The sequence below is a fragment of the Pyrus communis genome, chromosome 8, assembly GCF_963583255.1.
Source record: "Pyrus communis chromosome 8, drPyrComm1.1, whole genome shotgun sequence".
NCBI classification, from domain to species: Eukaryota; Viridiplantae; Streptophyta; class Magnoliopsida; order Rosales; family Rosaceae; genus Pyrus; species Pyrus communis.
Window position 1 is genome coordinate 3081233 of NC_084810.1, and position 17136 is coordinate 3098368.

At 37.2% G+C, this 17136-nt stretch overlaps 1 protein-coding gene across 2 annotated transcripts; it reads right to left on the reverse strand.

The window, feature by feature from the left end:
- Positions 1-762: 762 nt before the first annotated feature.
- On the reverse strand, positions 763-15278 carry LOC137742351 (alpha,alpha-trehalose-phosphate synthase [UDP-forming] 1-like). Of its 2 annotated transcripts, none has more exons than XM_068482199.1 (18): positions 15096-15278; positions 8025-8451; positions 7704-7801; positions 7162-7550; positions 6397-6511; positions 6132-6233; positions 5476-5626; positions 5243-5331; positions 4567-4615; positions 4295-4395; positions 3881-4068; positions 3422-3539; positions 2717-2893; positions 2517-2639; positions 2344-2431; positions 2052-2182; positions 1855-1953; positions 763-1579 (listed from the first exon to the last, which is right to left on the reverse strand). In XM_068482199.1, exons 2-18 carry the CDS (start codon positions 8380-8382, stop codon positions 1178-1180), a joined length of 2778 nt encoding a protein of 925 aa, XP_068338300.1. In that variant the 5' UTR covers positions 8383-8451; positions 15096-15278; the 3' UTR covers positions 763-1177. The 2 variants fall into 2 exon arrangements, with proteins under 2 accessions (XP_068338300.1, XP_068338301.1); XM_068482200.1 differs by lacking the exon at positions 15096-15278 and adding an exon at positions 9078-9507.
- Between the last annotated feature and the right edge of the window lie 1858 nt (positions 15279-17136).

Genomic DNA, 17136 nt, shown 5'->3' on the forward strand with positions numbered 1-17136 from the left:
GTGTGTGTGTGTGGGTTTAGGACAAGTGGCTTTTGCTATGTTGCTCGCATCTTCCCTCTGCCCTCCCCCTCTCTTTCTCATATTTTCTCGCCATGTCCTCACTCTCTCCCTCTCTCCTCTCTTTCCTCTCTCCTTCACTCCTCTCTCTTACAAACCCAAACAAATTTGAGAAGCCCAAAGAAATCAGCACGGTCGTCGCTGCAAGCGTTGTTTGATTCCGTCGCCAATCCGTTCAATTTCGCCGCGAGATCTGTTCGACTCTGCCTCTGTTGCTGCCTTTGTCACGACTCACGATCTGGTGGTGGCTCAAACTCAAAGTTGCCTCAGGAACGTTAGAAAAATTGTACATCTTTGGGAACTCTGCTGTTACAAGTTGGTTCTAAGGGGCAACTGTATTCGTGAGTTCTTAACAAATTTTGATTTCTGCACTCTTGTTTTCGCCTTTTGCATTCCTCTTGATTTGTACATTGATTCTCTTTTGATTTATTTAATTTAATGATTACAAAAAAAGAAAAGATTACGTAAAGCCATCTGGACTAGTGCACGACTAAAGAGCGGTGGGCTATGCTTTATCCCTCCAAGATATATGCCCCACAAAATATATCTTTTAATGTGTAGTCTTGATTATTTTTGTTCCTCTCCGTGAATTATAGAACCGTACTACTTATAGTTTGTTAGATTTAGAGGAGTAGAGAGAGATATGAAGTCCACGTGGGCCCCACCAAAAGCGTGTCAGAGGGCTGAATGCGACCCACTCAACTCGAGGGCTACAAGTAGCCAACCCTGCTTGTTGACTAGGAATATAGCTTCCTCGTGAGAGACGGACTTTGCACATTTCCGAAGTAAAAATAACCTATCGCCCTTGGCTCGAGATGGCCTAAGGTGAAAAGGGGATTGCAAAATCACCCTCCAATTTTGATAGTGGAAATGACACATGCAAATAAGTGGAGACAAATGGAGCAAAAGAACTGCATATTTGAGTAAGGATAATACTTCAAGTGTGGTTTTTTCCTTCTTCTTCCCAAGTCTTTAATTGTCACTGTGGTTTAGATGCTTTCAATACCTACTTTGTCACTCAATCTAATACTTCAATTGAAGCATTAGAAATATCTACGATGTAATAGTACTCAGAAGCATATGAAGCTACACTTTCGAGAAATCCTAGAGCATTATACTCTCAATCGGAAGATGAAACGCTTGCGGAAGATGCACCGGCCAGTTCCTTCAGAAACGAGACAACATCATCCGAGGACTGAAATAGATAGCGAGCATTTGTGCGAGTCCGCCCCACAGAGCAAGAGTAGTAGTTCTCCTTCTTCAGATCAAGTACGTTCCACGAAATCTTTTCTGGAGATGGCCATCGTGGATTCGTGGTGTTATGATTTGCATTTTTCTTCTCAGAGTTTGGTAAAAGCCGTTGCGCCTTGCTCTGAGATGATTTTGACCCGCTTTTGATTGCCGCAGCCTTCAAAGAAGATCTTCTCTCATTTGGCTTTAGTCCATCGGGTATCTTGTTTCTTGGAAGACCAATCGGCCCAGACGGAAGATCTGGGTCGAAAAAGGTGTACACATCTTCATCCTGAAATGAATATGAACAAACACTTGAATCAAATGTTCTCCATTTTCCGCAGTTGGAAGTTAGAGCATATAAACACTCTTTCCCATACCAGAAAAATATCATAAATCAACGAAAAACGAGGGTTTCGAGTCTTTAACATGATGGTATTGCATGCAATGAAGGATTAACCTCACATTCTGAGTTTTCCTCATATCAGAAAGAAAGCTTTCAGAATATGACTCAAATAACGAGTTCAGAGACGAGAAAACGCATGACTTGTGGAACAAGAAAGTTACCTTGCCAAGAAAATGTCCAATACACAGCACATAATCAATGGGGGACGTCATGGATTTACTGTGAACTATCTCTCCCAATATACGGTCAATTGCTGCACCCTGAACCGAAAGAGAATTTTCAGAAACGAAACAGTTGTTTGAAAAGTATAAGCAAAATAATTTCAACTGTTTTCACAGGCAAAGCATCATAGTCTCACCTTTGTCACACCAACTGCTCGAACCTCAACAGACCGGCTACCTTGAACAACATCAAGAGAGGCATTAGAAATCGGGCCAGTCCAGAGATGCTGCAGCATATCTCTTGCTTGAAGTCTTCCAAAATCAAAATCTGCAGTTATGATAAGGTGAAAAAGAAACAGAAAAAAGTAGGCATTAGAGTAACCAAAAGTTCACTTATTCAAAAAACTTAGTCCAAGTGAAATTGGGTTCAACAAAACCGATTTCTTTTTCTGGTTGGATGGTTTGAAAAAAAAAAAAAACAAGCTATACCTGCATATTTATAATTCCACACAAGGGAAGTTTCGCGTAGTTCAAAACGTGATCGCGGTGTTCTCTCTGTGAAATATTCAAAAACATGCTGAAAAAATAAAATCAGCATTATAAGGATGAAGAAACGAGGATACAACTAAACCGAATATAACTTGAATTCAAGACGCGAGCACCTTCACGCTGTCAACCCATTCCATATTCAAATGTTCAGGCATTGTTGTCATCCATTCTCCCTTTGTAAGGCGTAAAAACATCCCGTTTTCCGCTGCCAACCACATATCAAGCTCCCCAAAGTTCTGTAAAAACACCTTAATTAAAAAAGGGATAAGACAAGGGTGGTAAGAGAACTTAGATGTGAAAATGGATGAATTACATCATCTAAGACATTTCTGTCACTCCCACTGAGGACGACAATAGTTGTTGTCGGATCATTGCAGAGTGCTGACAAGGTTTCTTTCAATTTGGGGTGCAGTTTAAGTTCCATTTCTTTTATTTGATCACCTCGTCTCTCGGGTGTGTCCACTGGTTCAGTCAATGTCGCGTTGAATCCCTGAGTTCCCATCACCAGAAAGATCAGATGGATGAAAGAAAATGCCAACCAGATGCTAAAACCATAAAATCTTTTAACTGTGATGCCTACACAAACTGGGCTCAGGAAGAAAATTCAGCTCTTCATGGTCTCCGAAGAATAGATAATAAAGAGTCTCACAATCGATGAGATAGCTGAATACTTCACTGTATTAAAATTGGTGAGAGACTTGATGTATTATTGGCTACTTAAAATGTCAAACACTTCAATGGAAGAAACCTTTATATGCTGCCAGCCTGCCAGTTTACTCAGCAAAGAAAGGCATGCTGCATAACCAAAACCTACAATTTGGGGAGCGAAATTTGGTGTGTACAAGTAGATCTGATTACCAATACGAAACCTGAGAATTCCATCACACTTCCTATACTTGACCAAGAATACCATGAAAATCCGCTAAAATTTGAATACCATGTAGATACCTATGATAGCAAAAGGTTTGATGGAGGTACATGAACATTACTTCTTAACTGGGACATTCCCATGACATACCAGTATGATCAATCGATTATTTGCTTGCAAATAACTCTGAATTGCGTCCTGGTTTGGAAGTGGTGGTGGCACCTGTCTGGTCCGTAATTGTGCCTCTATAACAGTATCGTTCAGTTCACTGAAAAATAATGATATGAATGTCAATTCTCAGTGCATAATTCATCTATACTACCTTTTAAAATACAAGCATGCTATTCAGGATTTTTGTAAGGGTCAATCTATTGGAAACTGCATATGCAGATATGTTTCCAATTTCAAGTCAGAAAACACATTATTGCCAAATTTTTACAGGTTTTACATTGTCCTCGAAAGCTTAAACTGTTAAGATGAGGAAAACAAAATGTATGCCACGAATCACTAAGAATCATGTTAAATTATGTTGGTTTACCGTCGTTAGACGTAGCAAAGAAATAGTTTTGTGCTTAAAGAATTAAACACATGACACTCAAGCATGCATACCTTACAAACGTTTCGGCCCATTCCTGTGCAGTGTGGGTTGTCACGTGTAAAAAATTATGCTTATGTCGCTTCTCTCTTTCTTCAGAGGGCATATTCAATGCTTGAGCAATTGAATTGGCAACTTCTGTGATGTTCCACGGGTTCACTAGGATTGCTCCAGCACCTAAAGACTGTGCGGCACCAGCAAACTACAGAAGGACCAGGAAGTGTCAAAGCAGACTAAAGACCAAATATTAGGTTGTTTTTAAAGATGATTCTGTATGCTTTTTGAAATCAGATAAACTTTTCATGTGTCCGATCCAAGCCATGTAACATGACAGCTATAAAAACAAAAGATAAGTTCACCAAATTGGTAGATATGAGACTTTGAGTGAAGATCAAACATAACAAAGCACGCAAATTTCTAGTTATTACCTCACTCAGAATAAGGACCCCTCTCTTTGCATCCTGGCATGCCACAAACTCATAACTGACAAGATTCATTCCGTCCCTCAGGGATGTCACAAGTGCTATATCTGGACAAATTGAAAACGAAAACGAACGGACAGAAGAAGATATTACTAGATGAAAAATTATATGTACATTTTCTCAGATACTAGCTGTAAAGTTATGTCGAAAACTTATGTGCTTGCAAAAAATGGGTCAAAAGAAACGGGGAACCAGAGCCAGAGTACGTAGAATAGTACCAGTTACAGCATATAGTGCACACAATGCATAAAAGTCAAGAGAACGATCCTGTAGACAAAAAAAGAATTGGTTAGGAAGTATTCGTTCAAATCCCCAGCAAACTTGATATATGTAAGAAAAACAACTGCTATTAATAATGCGGAACTCTTTTAGTTTCATCCTAGTGGCTCGGCTCATTCGAAAAAGTGTCTTCAAAATTTGAGAATCTCAATGAATCCTCTAATTTTTTTTAGTATTTATTTTATTTAGCCAACCTAATATCTAAAACTAAAAAATAAAATAGCGTCATCCCCCATACATGGTCTTACAACTTTGCAGAGACCTGTGTTTTTGGTAAACAGTCGCCCAGGGCTGGTCACTACGACCCCCTTTGTGAGGGGGCACTCCTTAATAAGGTGCTACAAAACTACTACACCTTATCGCATAGTGCTAAGCAGGAGACATATAATTCCACTGCAGATGAACTTTAACCAACTAATGACCCTTGTGGCATGAATCCAGCATTTTCAAATTTAAATTATGTCTCCTAATATGCCATTATCATACAGAATGTTAATAAAGACAGACCAATAACGTCATAGACACGCAGCACATGAACATCCTTTGTATTAAATTCCACCGAGGCCCCTTCAATAACATGTTGTGGAATAGTTACTTTGAAAATCAAGAGCATACCAGGTGATGTATTGGGACAGCAGTCAAAGTTCCAAATCTTCCATTTATTCGGCCAACAATTTCATGAACCTGGCTTGTAAGTTTTTGATCTGTGAAAATGCAAGATAAGTAGTTTATACATCACAATCAAGATAAAACAAAGAAATGAAACGAATATATAGATCCTAGCTTATTCTAAATGCAACTAAGAGTACAAAAAACACTTGACAAAGCATCCTAAGGAGGGGGCATACACTCTGGAACATCCGTTCTTGTTGGCACCGCAATTTGCAGCAAAACCACTTTGTCACGCCAAGTTGGGTTTTCCTCAAGAAACTTTTCAAACGCCAGTATCTTTTGAGGAATCCCCTTAATCATATCAAGGCGATCAACACCTAGCATTACCTGCAGTGTAAAAAAAGAGAGTCATAACTAGAGAAAAAAACGGCATACATAGTAAAATAAGAAATTGAAAGACTTTGTCGAAATTGTTCGTTTGGAAATTTCCCAAAAACCTAATCGTAGGTTCTTTCCATCGGAACAATAGGGCCGTTATGCTCATTACTAAACTTGTTGAAGAGATGAAATATAACCAAGGTATATCTTTTTGATCAGAGGTTAAATTGATTTGCTTTTCCTCACTGAAGACCCTAAACAAAAAACAAAAAAAAAAGCTTCTAAGGCTTCTATTCCCGGCATCCTTTTCGAAAACGAACTCACTTGTGAAGTTCCTTGGAGTAATGATGCCAAAATAAAGAAGGTAAAAGAAATAAACTTCTGCATTTGAGTTGCAAGACTGATCGTGCTACTTTTTAAAACTACCCATGTGTTTGGCAGATTTCACTGACAGAGATGAAAGGCGGATTTGTACATGTGTCTAGGATCATTGAAACAACAAAAGAACATTTACCTTTCGCCCAGCGAACCGTTCTTTCAATTCCTTAATGTGTTTTTGGACTTCAGGAACATCAAGTGCACGTATGAAGCGGTCTGAATCTATTCCAATAGGAAACTGAAATTAAAACGTAGCAAGTACAGCTAGAATTAGATTCCAATGTGCGTATATCACTCAATTTGTTAAACGCTAAACGTTGTATAAAAGGATACTAGAAACCTTAAAAGATAGAATACCAAAAACCAAGAAAATAACAGGTGATAATTGAACAGATACAGACCGCAGCCACTCGAGTAAGCCTCCCTTGATCCTCAACTCCTTCAGGTGTGCCCTCAAGTCCAAGAATGCGAGTGCAAGCACTAACAAAGTGCCGTGCATAGTCATAAGTGTGAAAACTGAAAAAACAAGACAATAAGTCACAAAACTTTCTAGTCGCTATGCATATTAGGTTTTTGTGCATGAAATCACTTCACACAACATCTCAAAGTACCAATAGAAATTCGATGAATTTATAGTTAACTAAAGCTGTCAACACTATTCCATTCCTAGTAATTGGATACCCCATTATTGCCTCCTTGTTTTGCCAATTGAAATTGAATTATGCTTTACCGATCAGATATTCTACTGTTTTATGGTTATTAGGGACGATTGTAGCATAATTCAAAAGAGGAATGAAGGCAATGGTCAGAACACATTATTTCTACATAAATGGGGTCTTCTATTTCTGAAATTTCTATACCATGTGAAATACAATAAGCCATATCATGCCTCATGCCAGCACAAAAGAAACAGAATATCACGGCTACACCTAAATATTATGCATCGCGGATGAAAGCCAGATAGTTTTAAGCATTTGAGGAATAGAACAAGATGTCATTAGTTTTTGCAACATGAAATACCTTCTCAATGATAGATGCAAAGACAACCAAGCTTGATAGATTCAAAAGATATGCCAAATGTCTAGTAACAGCATTTCTCAATTATCATCAGCAAAGTAAACTGCAAAGAAAATTAATTACTGGTGCAGAATGTAAGGAATAATTACCCAACTAAATCAGCTGCAAGAACTGAACGGAGTAGTTCTGATCGTGAAGGCAATGTCCTATGGATTTCAGAAGAAGGAAAAGGGGTGTGGAGAAACCAACCAACTTTTATTTTACTATTGTAATCCTTCAAGCATTTTGGAAGAAACATAAGATGGTAATCATGGACCCAAACTACGTCACCCTCTTCATAGTACTCATTAACCACGTTGGCAAACATTTGATTTGCCTTCTTATATGCAGCAAACTGTGACTGGAAACTCCGGGTGGTGGCAAGTCGGTCTTCTTGTGGAAGTGCAAGGTAATGGAAAAGGGGCCACAAAATATTATTGCAATAGCCATTGTAATATTGATGAACAATCTCCTCGTCAAGAAAAACTGGGATACATCTCTGCAAGGAACAAAACAGCCATCTTAAAATTTCATGGACATTTACACCGGAAAGTGTTGTATACATAAGCAAGAGTGAAAATGAGCTGAACCTATGTCTATGAATGACAGAAAATTTCAGTTTTAAAAGAGATCCAGGTACAGAAATTTGGACCTTCTCAGCGAGAGCTCTAGTAAGTGCCTTCTGTCCAATTTCATCCGGCACATTTACCCCGGCCCAACCAATCCACCTTGCCTCAAACTCCTTTATACCTGCAGAAAAAATAAAAAACCATCCAGTACAAATTAGGTTCATCTTTGCAGTTTAATTACCAAATCATAATTAAAATGAAGGGGATATCATCACTGATGAAAATCTTGTCCCCTTTATGAAAATGATAGACACGGGAACAGAAACTTCGATAAAGGAACAAAGATCGATGTTAAACCGGTCACCAGTATTTATTATTTAAAGAAGAGTTAAAACACCACATACCCAAAAGTGCAGTGACCAGACCCCCTGCACTCATCTCCAGAGACCATGAATCTTCGCCTCTCCTAATTGCAGACACCGGTAACCTGTTAGCCACAACCAACAGTCGTTGCCTGCTAGGCCTCCGCTCTTGCTTTTCGCATCCCTCATTAAGCGCCCTTGCAGCTGCAGCCCCTTCCAAGAATTGTTCAACATAGGCAGCTTTTGAGTTTTCATCTTCTCTTAACTGCAACTCAGGCTCAAATGGTTCATTCAAGTTCAAGGCCCTGTAATTTTTCCTTAGCTCCCTTTCTCTCAAGAGCCGTTCAAGTCGATTTGGTGGGATGTGGTCCGAATTACTGTTGTACTTGTTCCCAGGCATATGCTCTCTCTAGTAGTGAACCCTCCCTTCTAACTTTATTAACACAAGTTATCCTCGGACAACTGCGTCCTACATTCCGTTTAAAGCAAACAAAGTCATCAAAACATCGCCACAGGCCAAACAAAAATCTTCGACATTTTGGATGCCAGGAGCAAAAAATCATAGCGCACTCGGTCTGAATATAATAAGGACATCTCTACAACAGTACATGATAATCTTGGCACACTAATAAAAGTGACAGCAGGCTTACTGGAATATTAAATAAAAATCATGCCAAGAACATGATCCACAGTACGAAAAATGGGGTCTACCGCTATCTCGTGGTCTTTTAAAGTAGCAATTTTAAAACTCACATTCATAAAATCGACACGAAAAAGGTTAAAAGCATAAAGGCAAAAGAGTAAAAAATGGCAGTAACAGGAGAAGACAGAGAGAATAAACCCCACGGCTCTCGGCTAGTGGAGGAGTTCTCTGGTTTTCTCAGCCAAAAAGTTATGAACGTCATACAGACGAAACAACAACAGACACCGAAATACGAAAAAATAACTGAGAAAGCAATATCATATACTGTTTCGATTAGCATGCTTAATCCTGCCCAGAGAGTTCAGAACCAGCACAAACAAAACAAGAGACAAATAAATAATAAATGATAAATATTAAAACTAACAATTCTCGAATTCTCTCTAGAAACCCACCTCTCCCCTTGAGTTTGAATCAAATATGCCTTTGGAGATGGATGTCAACTAAAACACTGTCACTGGTTTTGAGAGGGAGAGAGAGAGAGAGATGGTAATCTCCAAAATCTGAAAACGTAGTGAGAGAAAAAACGAAGGAGCAACAATATCCTCATGTAAGCGTTATAAGGTACTGAAATCCTTACAGCCATGCAGGAGATATCAATCATTATGTTGTAAACAGAAAAATTTATACCCAAACCGGGCAGAAACAGAAATACTTTGCTTAGTGGTTTATACAAATCTGCTATATTAGCAACTAATTAATTGAAAATCTAAAAGTTTTTATTTCATTTTTTCTTTGGGAGTGAAATATGAAGATAATTTCTGCCGCTTACATAATTCTACATTTTTTTTTAAAATAAAAACATTTATGTGCGTATATACTGGAAAGAAATATCTTCTCACTCGATATTTATCTCATCCGGAACAAAAGTTTGATAACAGTTTGTTGCTAAAGACCAACCAAAAACAACTGGAACCCACTTCATTGCATGTCGTATTTGTTACGTCATTTTCTTTTTGTGGTTCAGACATGTGAACCGAAGACGCTCTGATTAGAAAATGCGATTATGAGACAGAGCCTTAAGATAAAAGGAGTGGAGGAAAACCTAGAAAGACAGGAAAAAAACTTTAAGAAATTAAAGACATGGAGTATTTGAAGTGGAAGACTTAGCGTAAAACCGAACATAATGCCGTTATAAGATTCATACAGCCTACACCACTCAGTAAGATAAGCATTGTTGTTGTTTTTTTATTTTCTTTTTGTTAGACCAGTTTTCACGTTAACACGTGTTCTTGTTCAACAAATAAAAAAAACACGTGCTTGTTTTTTCTATCGTTTTATTTTAAACTTAACAAATTAAATTAGCAAAAGCACACAACACGCATCTTAAGAATAAACAATATAAGGTCCATCCAATTTAATCTCAAACAAATTTGGTACTTTGGATCAAATAAAAACACGATATATTCTCATGTTTTAAAAATATAAAAATTTAATTCTCCTATTTTTTTATTAATTAATTGTTTTGTCCTAAAAAACTTCAAGAATTTTGGGATTCTATCTACATATTACCTAAGAATTTTTAATTTCAAAACATTTACCAATTGAATGTGTAAATGGAATCTACAAGTCAAATGTTGAGTAAAGAAGGTAGGTAGCATCCTATGCATAGCAGTGTAACAGCTAACCTATTTAGATTCAATAGTTTTTTTAGCTCGTCTCGTCTCGTCTCAGTTAACTAACTAATAATCCATCAATGATTGTTAACCTACTTTATTAGTAAGACAACAACAAACACTGACAAGAGTGACAAAGCACATCAACCAAATTGTTGCTACATGGTAGCGACATAACCAACACCCTAGGATACCGGAAGACGCACATTTGGGCTTTACAAAATGTTAGGGCTGTCGCATGTTGAAGGGTTGCTGGCCGATGATTTATGCAAATTAAGTACATAGCTAAATGTATCATGTCCTAGAATCTTGGACAACAAATATTTGACCTTCATAAAACGCATAGTTGGTTTCTAATTGTAATCTCTGCAAAATACATCACTACAAAGTTGCTATAGGGACATGACCCGCATCATAGAATAGTGGACGACACACTTTTGGGCTTCAAAAATGTGTACAGTCAATCATGCGTGGACTCGTGGCTGATTTCTAGCCGGTGATACGGGCAAACCACATCACTAAATTATTACTATAGTAACATGACTCACATCCTAAAATACTGAATGACATACATTTTGGCAAGGAATGTTTGGAGTGGTCGTTCGTTCGCAGTCAAGAAACGTGACTTAATAAGAAAGGAAAACAAAATTATTTCTAATATAAGGATTCCTTCAATATTTTCTAGCAATTTTGATCCTATATATCTATAAATTGACTTCGATTTTCAAAGATTTATAGGGAAAATAGTACTATATACTTAATCGAAAATCTTACGAGATTTGCTATATTTACCGTAACACTTGTGAAAATGGGCGTTTCTATCTATTTTCTTCTTATAAGGAAAGATCAAAGCGAGCACCATCTGACTAGTTTCTATCTATTTTCTTCAAGAAGCAATACTTTTTTGTCTCTGATAAGGACAAACAGCAGACAAACATTGACGAAAACAAGAATTTTGACTGAAGTGTCAACTGCTAATTGATGGAATTTCCATCACTACAATGTGGTCACAACACACTCCATCTGATTAGGTTGTTTGACATGTCGGTAACACAGCTTGCTCTCCACGCATTAAGTTCAAATTATTCTGCCTACACAGGAAGCAATTTCGAGTTCGGAAATGATTTCTTCACATCATTTTTCTATTTTATACACCCGGTTTAAAATTGTTTTTAACTTTTTTTTATAAGACGAGAAATAAACAAGAGTGTACAGTAAAAAAAACAGTGTGTGAAAATCATTTTCTTCTAATAAATTAGTAAAGTAAAGAAGCTAGAACATGCAAACACGTTATTCATTCATTTGGTTCTTAGATTATAAAACCAAAAAGGACATGGCTGCGCATAAAGTTGAGGGACAGAATCATTGAGGACCAAAGAATAAAACACTAATTAAGCACACATTTAGGAATGAAGATCCTCTTTGGATCCTCTTTGTGAAGATTCTGTGAATTCTTTAATCGTGTCCATTCATCGTACATCATGCAGGTAGAAATCATTTAAAATTTTTTATTTAGATTGAACACAAATAGTACATGAAGAAAACTAGCTGCACGATTTAAGATGAACGGATACGATTAAAGAATCACCTGGATCCTCATAAAGTGGATCCGAAGAGGATCCTCATTCCACATTTAGGTCGAAATTCTTAGCAGGGCATCATTTCATCCACAGACAAGTCGAACATTGACTAAACACGATGAAATATAACGCAGCGACAATGCTTACGACCACAAGTTTTATTTACTAAACCAAGAAGAAGCATCAGACACTTTCGTATTCAAGTATAATGATCTGTTAAGCATTTTAATTAGGACTAATTAAGCACCAATAATTACAAGGTGACAATTCTTCTTTTCCTCTAGCTTTGGAGTCCCTACTAGCAGGGACCAAATGTCCGAAAGCTGGACCGGAAACACCATAATCAGGCCAAGTCTAGAGGCAAAAACTATATCAAGACGCCACTCGGATAAGAAGAAACACTTAAATTAGTTTCTATAATCACTTCCTAATCAAGAATCGACCGTTTACAATCTGCAATTAATCTAGGAAAAAGTAAGGACCTCTCTATCGTTCGGAAGGGACTATTGGACCTTAAACAACCAGAAAAACTTGAACATTCCAACAATGGTTGCAAGAGAAACAAATTTCTGATTTATCCAGCAATCAAAGTGGCATATAAAATAAGGTAATTAAACATGAACACAAAAACACAGAGGAAAAAGAAAACGCTAACCTTCATTGACTTGTTGGAAAAGGAGAAAAAAAACCTTTTGTCATGGAACAAATTACGGCACAGAACTTTTTAAGTATCTTCTTCTCAGAGTATCTTTTGACTGATGATAAAGATTTTCTGGTCCTCTCCTCTCTGGCTTTTTTCTTATGGAAAAGCAAAAGAAAAAGGAAAAGGGGGTTACAAACAACCACAAACATGTGACTAAATGGAAGGAAGCGGCCAATGAATTGTGCATGCAGCGCTCAGTGTGTTGTTTTCTTCTCTGCTACAGCAAGCCAAGTGGAAAACAACTTATATGACACACAGTTGGCGTCCTGTGATAACAAAATGAGAACATGCAAACAAAAACTTACACATAAAATAAGTACATGTGGACGCCATTGTGACGGTGTGTACCGTTTGATATAAGTCATGCATTCTCCAAGTGGAATTGGTAATATTGCTTTGCTTTGCTTTGATGTGCTCAGATCAGATAAGGGGAGGGATTCTTTTACTTTCTATGGTGCAAAGCTCTTGAAACACTCACCTAGTCAGAGAATATGCAGAGCTAAACTTAAATTTGTCACACATGCAAACATAAAGCTTTGGCACACAGAGTTGTGTGGCCCCCGGTTTGATGCGATATCCTGAATTTTGGACCAAATTAACCATCCAATTTCATCCAGTCTAAGCAAGCAAGTTCTCTTGGGTTTGGACAGTAAAAAGGGCACACATCATGGGGCAATTTTAGTAGAATCACATCAAGGGCTGTTAAAAAATTGAAATTCTAATGTGCCGTGGGGTTGAAAACAAACAAAACTTTTTATTGTCAAGTTGCTTAGAGAAGTCTGTCTCTTATGTACTTAAATTCGAAATCTTCACCCCTACCTTAAATTGATTACAGTGTGACAAATAACAAAAATGATACTGCATTTCAAACAGCAAAAAGAAATGGGGAAATAACTCATCGAAATTTGAACAGGAAACATTTCAGATTAATCTGAAGGTTAGAATTCTTGTAACATAAGAAACTTGACCTTGTGAAAACTACCACTAGCTGGAAACCTGAAGCTTCCTATACCCTAATCTTTTTGTGAATTACAATTTCATCCTATGTGTATTCCATTGGACAAATCAAGTTCAATAGTTTTGTAACCTGACCAAGCAATCCAAAAACATAAAACTAATGAGTGATCAGAATAGCTAAAGGCTAAAGCTAATGAAGTTAGTAAAAACCTAATCAATCACTTGAAGAAAGTCTAACGAAATTTAAAAGTATTAGATAAATAAAAGTTTAGATATGAAAAAAAAGGGTAAATTACACTTTCATACCTCAGGTTTGGGAACTATTTCAATTCCTTACAACATTTTCAAAACATTTCACTTTCATACCTTAAGTACTATTTTATTTCAAAATAATACATTTGTTACATTTTCCATTTATTGATCTGTTAAATGCTGATGTGGCTGACAAATGTCTGCAATGTGGCAAATAAAATAATTTTTTAATTTTTTTTTAAAAACCTAAATTTTCTCAAAAAAAAAAAATATGAAACCTAGTATCCCCCCACCAGCGACCCACATCCCTATCCCTAACCCAAAACCCAAAAAACCTGCTGCAGCAGCAAAAAGAAGAAGAAAGAAAGAAAAAAAAAAAAAAAAAAAAAAAAAAAAAAAACCTGCAGCAGCATCAGCAGGAAGAAGAAGAAGAAGGAAAAAAAAAAATCCCAAACCCAGTTCGTCCCCCCCTCCCGCGACCCACCTCCCTTCCCTCCCAGGTGCCGCGCAACCTTCCCCCCTTCCCCACCCCTCTCGAGTCAGGATCTCGTGATTTTTAGTATGGGTGGGTTTTGAAAATACTCTGAGTTTGAGATGATTTTTGGACTGGTTTTGTGGTAGATCCACCTAATCTCGGGTGGAATTTTTGTGGGTGATGGGGGATGGGAGAAAGGGGTGGCTCGAGTGGGACGAACTGGGACTTTTTTCTTCTTCTTCTTCTTGTAGGTTTTTGGGTTCTGGGTTAGGGTCTCCCGGGGGGGGTGGGGAAGGCACTGGTTTCAATTATTTTTTTCTTTTTTTGAGAAAATTTAGGTTTTTTTTAAAAAAAATTATTTGCCATGTGACATATATGTAGCAGCCATATTAGTATTTAACAGATCAATAGATGGAAAATGTAACGGAAATATTATTTTAAAATAAAATAGTGATGTTGTAAGAAATTGAAATAGACCCCAAACCTAAGGTATGAAAGTGTAATTTATCAAAAAAAAAAAAAAAAGTGTAGTAAAAGCGAGGTTTGCCAAACTTGAGGATAGTAAGTAAAACTAACCCACGTTTACTGACAAACAAAACGAAATTGCTCCTAAAATTATTACATTGCCTAAAAAGATTCGCAATAAACTGAAATAAATAAATAATTATATATTATGATTTCTTGAAACGCTTAATCCTGACTTAACTCGCAAGAATCAGTACAACTACGACAGCAATCCGATTCGATGAACAGTCCGAGATTCAATGCAGTTGCCAACACTCAATCAAGCAAAACGAAAGACAGTTTGCATTCAGAAAGAAAGAGCTAACCGATTCGTTCGAAAATCGACTCGAGCTTCCAACGAGCACTGAGAGCTCCTCCGTCGTCCGATTGCGAGAGAGAGAGAGAGAGAGATAGATGGAATGTGTTGTGGAGAAGTGAGAGAGGGGCAATGTAGTAGGAGGAAATATCTGGGAAGAAATGCGAGCGACAGAGAGGAGAGAGAGTAATTGGGAGACAGTGGTAGCGTCGTCAGAAAGACTTTTATGGCGGGAGAGAGAGAGGGGGAGAGAGAGTGAGAGAGGAGGGGCTACCAATCATTTGGAGGGAATTTGTTCCCCTTTTGTTTATTTTTGAATCCTTTTTTTCTTTCTGGATAAAGAGAAGAAATAAAAAAATAAAAAAAAGATTATATTCACACAACCCAAATTACTTCTTCCACACAATATTTTTCTATCAAGTGTTAGTGGTGTGTAGAAAATATTAAAAAATAAAAAACTTGTGAGAAAAGTAATTTGAGGTATGTGAATATAATCTCTCAAGAAGAAAAGAAGCGATGTTGTTTTATTTTATAGAATTGGATTATGACAATGCATGACCAAAATCTATAGCAAGAAAAAGTAAAATTTTTCAATGATTTTGCAATACAGAATGCATCTCATTGACATAATCTTCGAATTGATAAGGAAAAAAAAAAAACTTATTTCTAGCATACCCGGGAAATTGTGAATTTTGGCAATATAAACTTGATTTCGTACTAGATTGGATTTAAGGGTGCAAGTCGAATAAAAAATGTTAATTTTGATTTAAAATTTTATAACTACGGGTAGTGGTGGTTCAAGATTCAAACTCTGTGGATTTTAGTGTTAAATGTCCAAGTATTTTAGATGGAAAATAGAACTCGGCTTCTTTGTCCTAAAATCGCATGCAATCTCGTATTAGAATTCTATATTCCTCTTTGTGTTGTCGTCGTCCATGTCCGAGGTAGCTACCCACAAACCATGAAACCACCATGATAGATCGTACAACCGCTAAACACGCCCAACCCACCCACATGTTCACAAATTGAGTGGCTCCGTCTTTCTTGTCTGTTGGCCGACGACGGTTCGAAGAAACTAGAACCCGAGCACCTCGGAACGGCCACGGGTAAAGGCCCAATCCGCGCGGCTCGAAGTGATGCTCACCTCGATTTTAGACGTTTTCTAGGGGGATTTATTCACATAAAAAAATAAAATAAAAATAAAAAAAACATCCATAATAGTAGAACTTCAAAAGCATGTGTCAAAAAATTTTCATTTAGGTCTAGTTGTAGATTTTGGTATTTGAACTCAAAATTTGTGAGTGTTGTTTCTACACTTGTCAAACTATGGAACAATAGTTCTTTACGGTAACTTTTTATCTCGTATTATCTCCTTAAAATCCTTTATTTTGGATGAAAGTTATAACGGTGTTATCCAATTTTAATGAGTTCAAGAACCAATACTTACAAATTTTTAGTTCAGTGACCAGAACTTTAATTGAATTAAAGTTCAGGAGCCAATACTCAAATTTTCTTTCTTAAGTTGTAGTCATTGTATATTTGACATGGTTTTTTTTTTTTTTAAGGTTAATATCGTTGAAGATTAAAGCTTTTAGGGCAACTAGTACACATAATCATCTTGTAGCATAACATTACGGTCTCGTTTGGCAGCTCGGACTGTACTGACTATTTCAGTCGGATAGGATAAATAATCGTCGGATAGTACTGACTAAATTAGTTGAGCATTTGGTATTGTATCGAATTAATTTATGCATTGGATAATACGTCAGACTATAATAATTTTTTTTAATTCACAATAATTGTTGTTAAAATTAAAATAAAAAATAAAAAAAATAATAAAAAGGAAAAAAAAACCAGGACTCTTCTTAGTCGCATCTTCCTTCTTCACCATCTTCCCCGCGCATCAATCCCACCCTCGGCGACCGATTGCAGAGGAGTAGCGGCCAGGGTCGAGAACTCGGAGCCTATATTCGAATTCTTGTCCCCCTCCTCGTCGGAGCCCAGCTCCCTTCCTCATCAGAGCCTAGATTTGAATTGATATACCCCTCCTC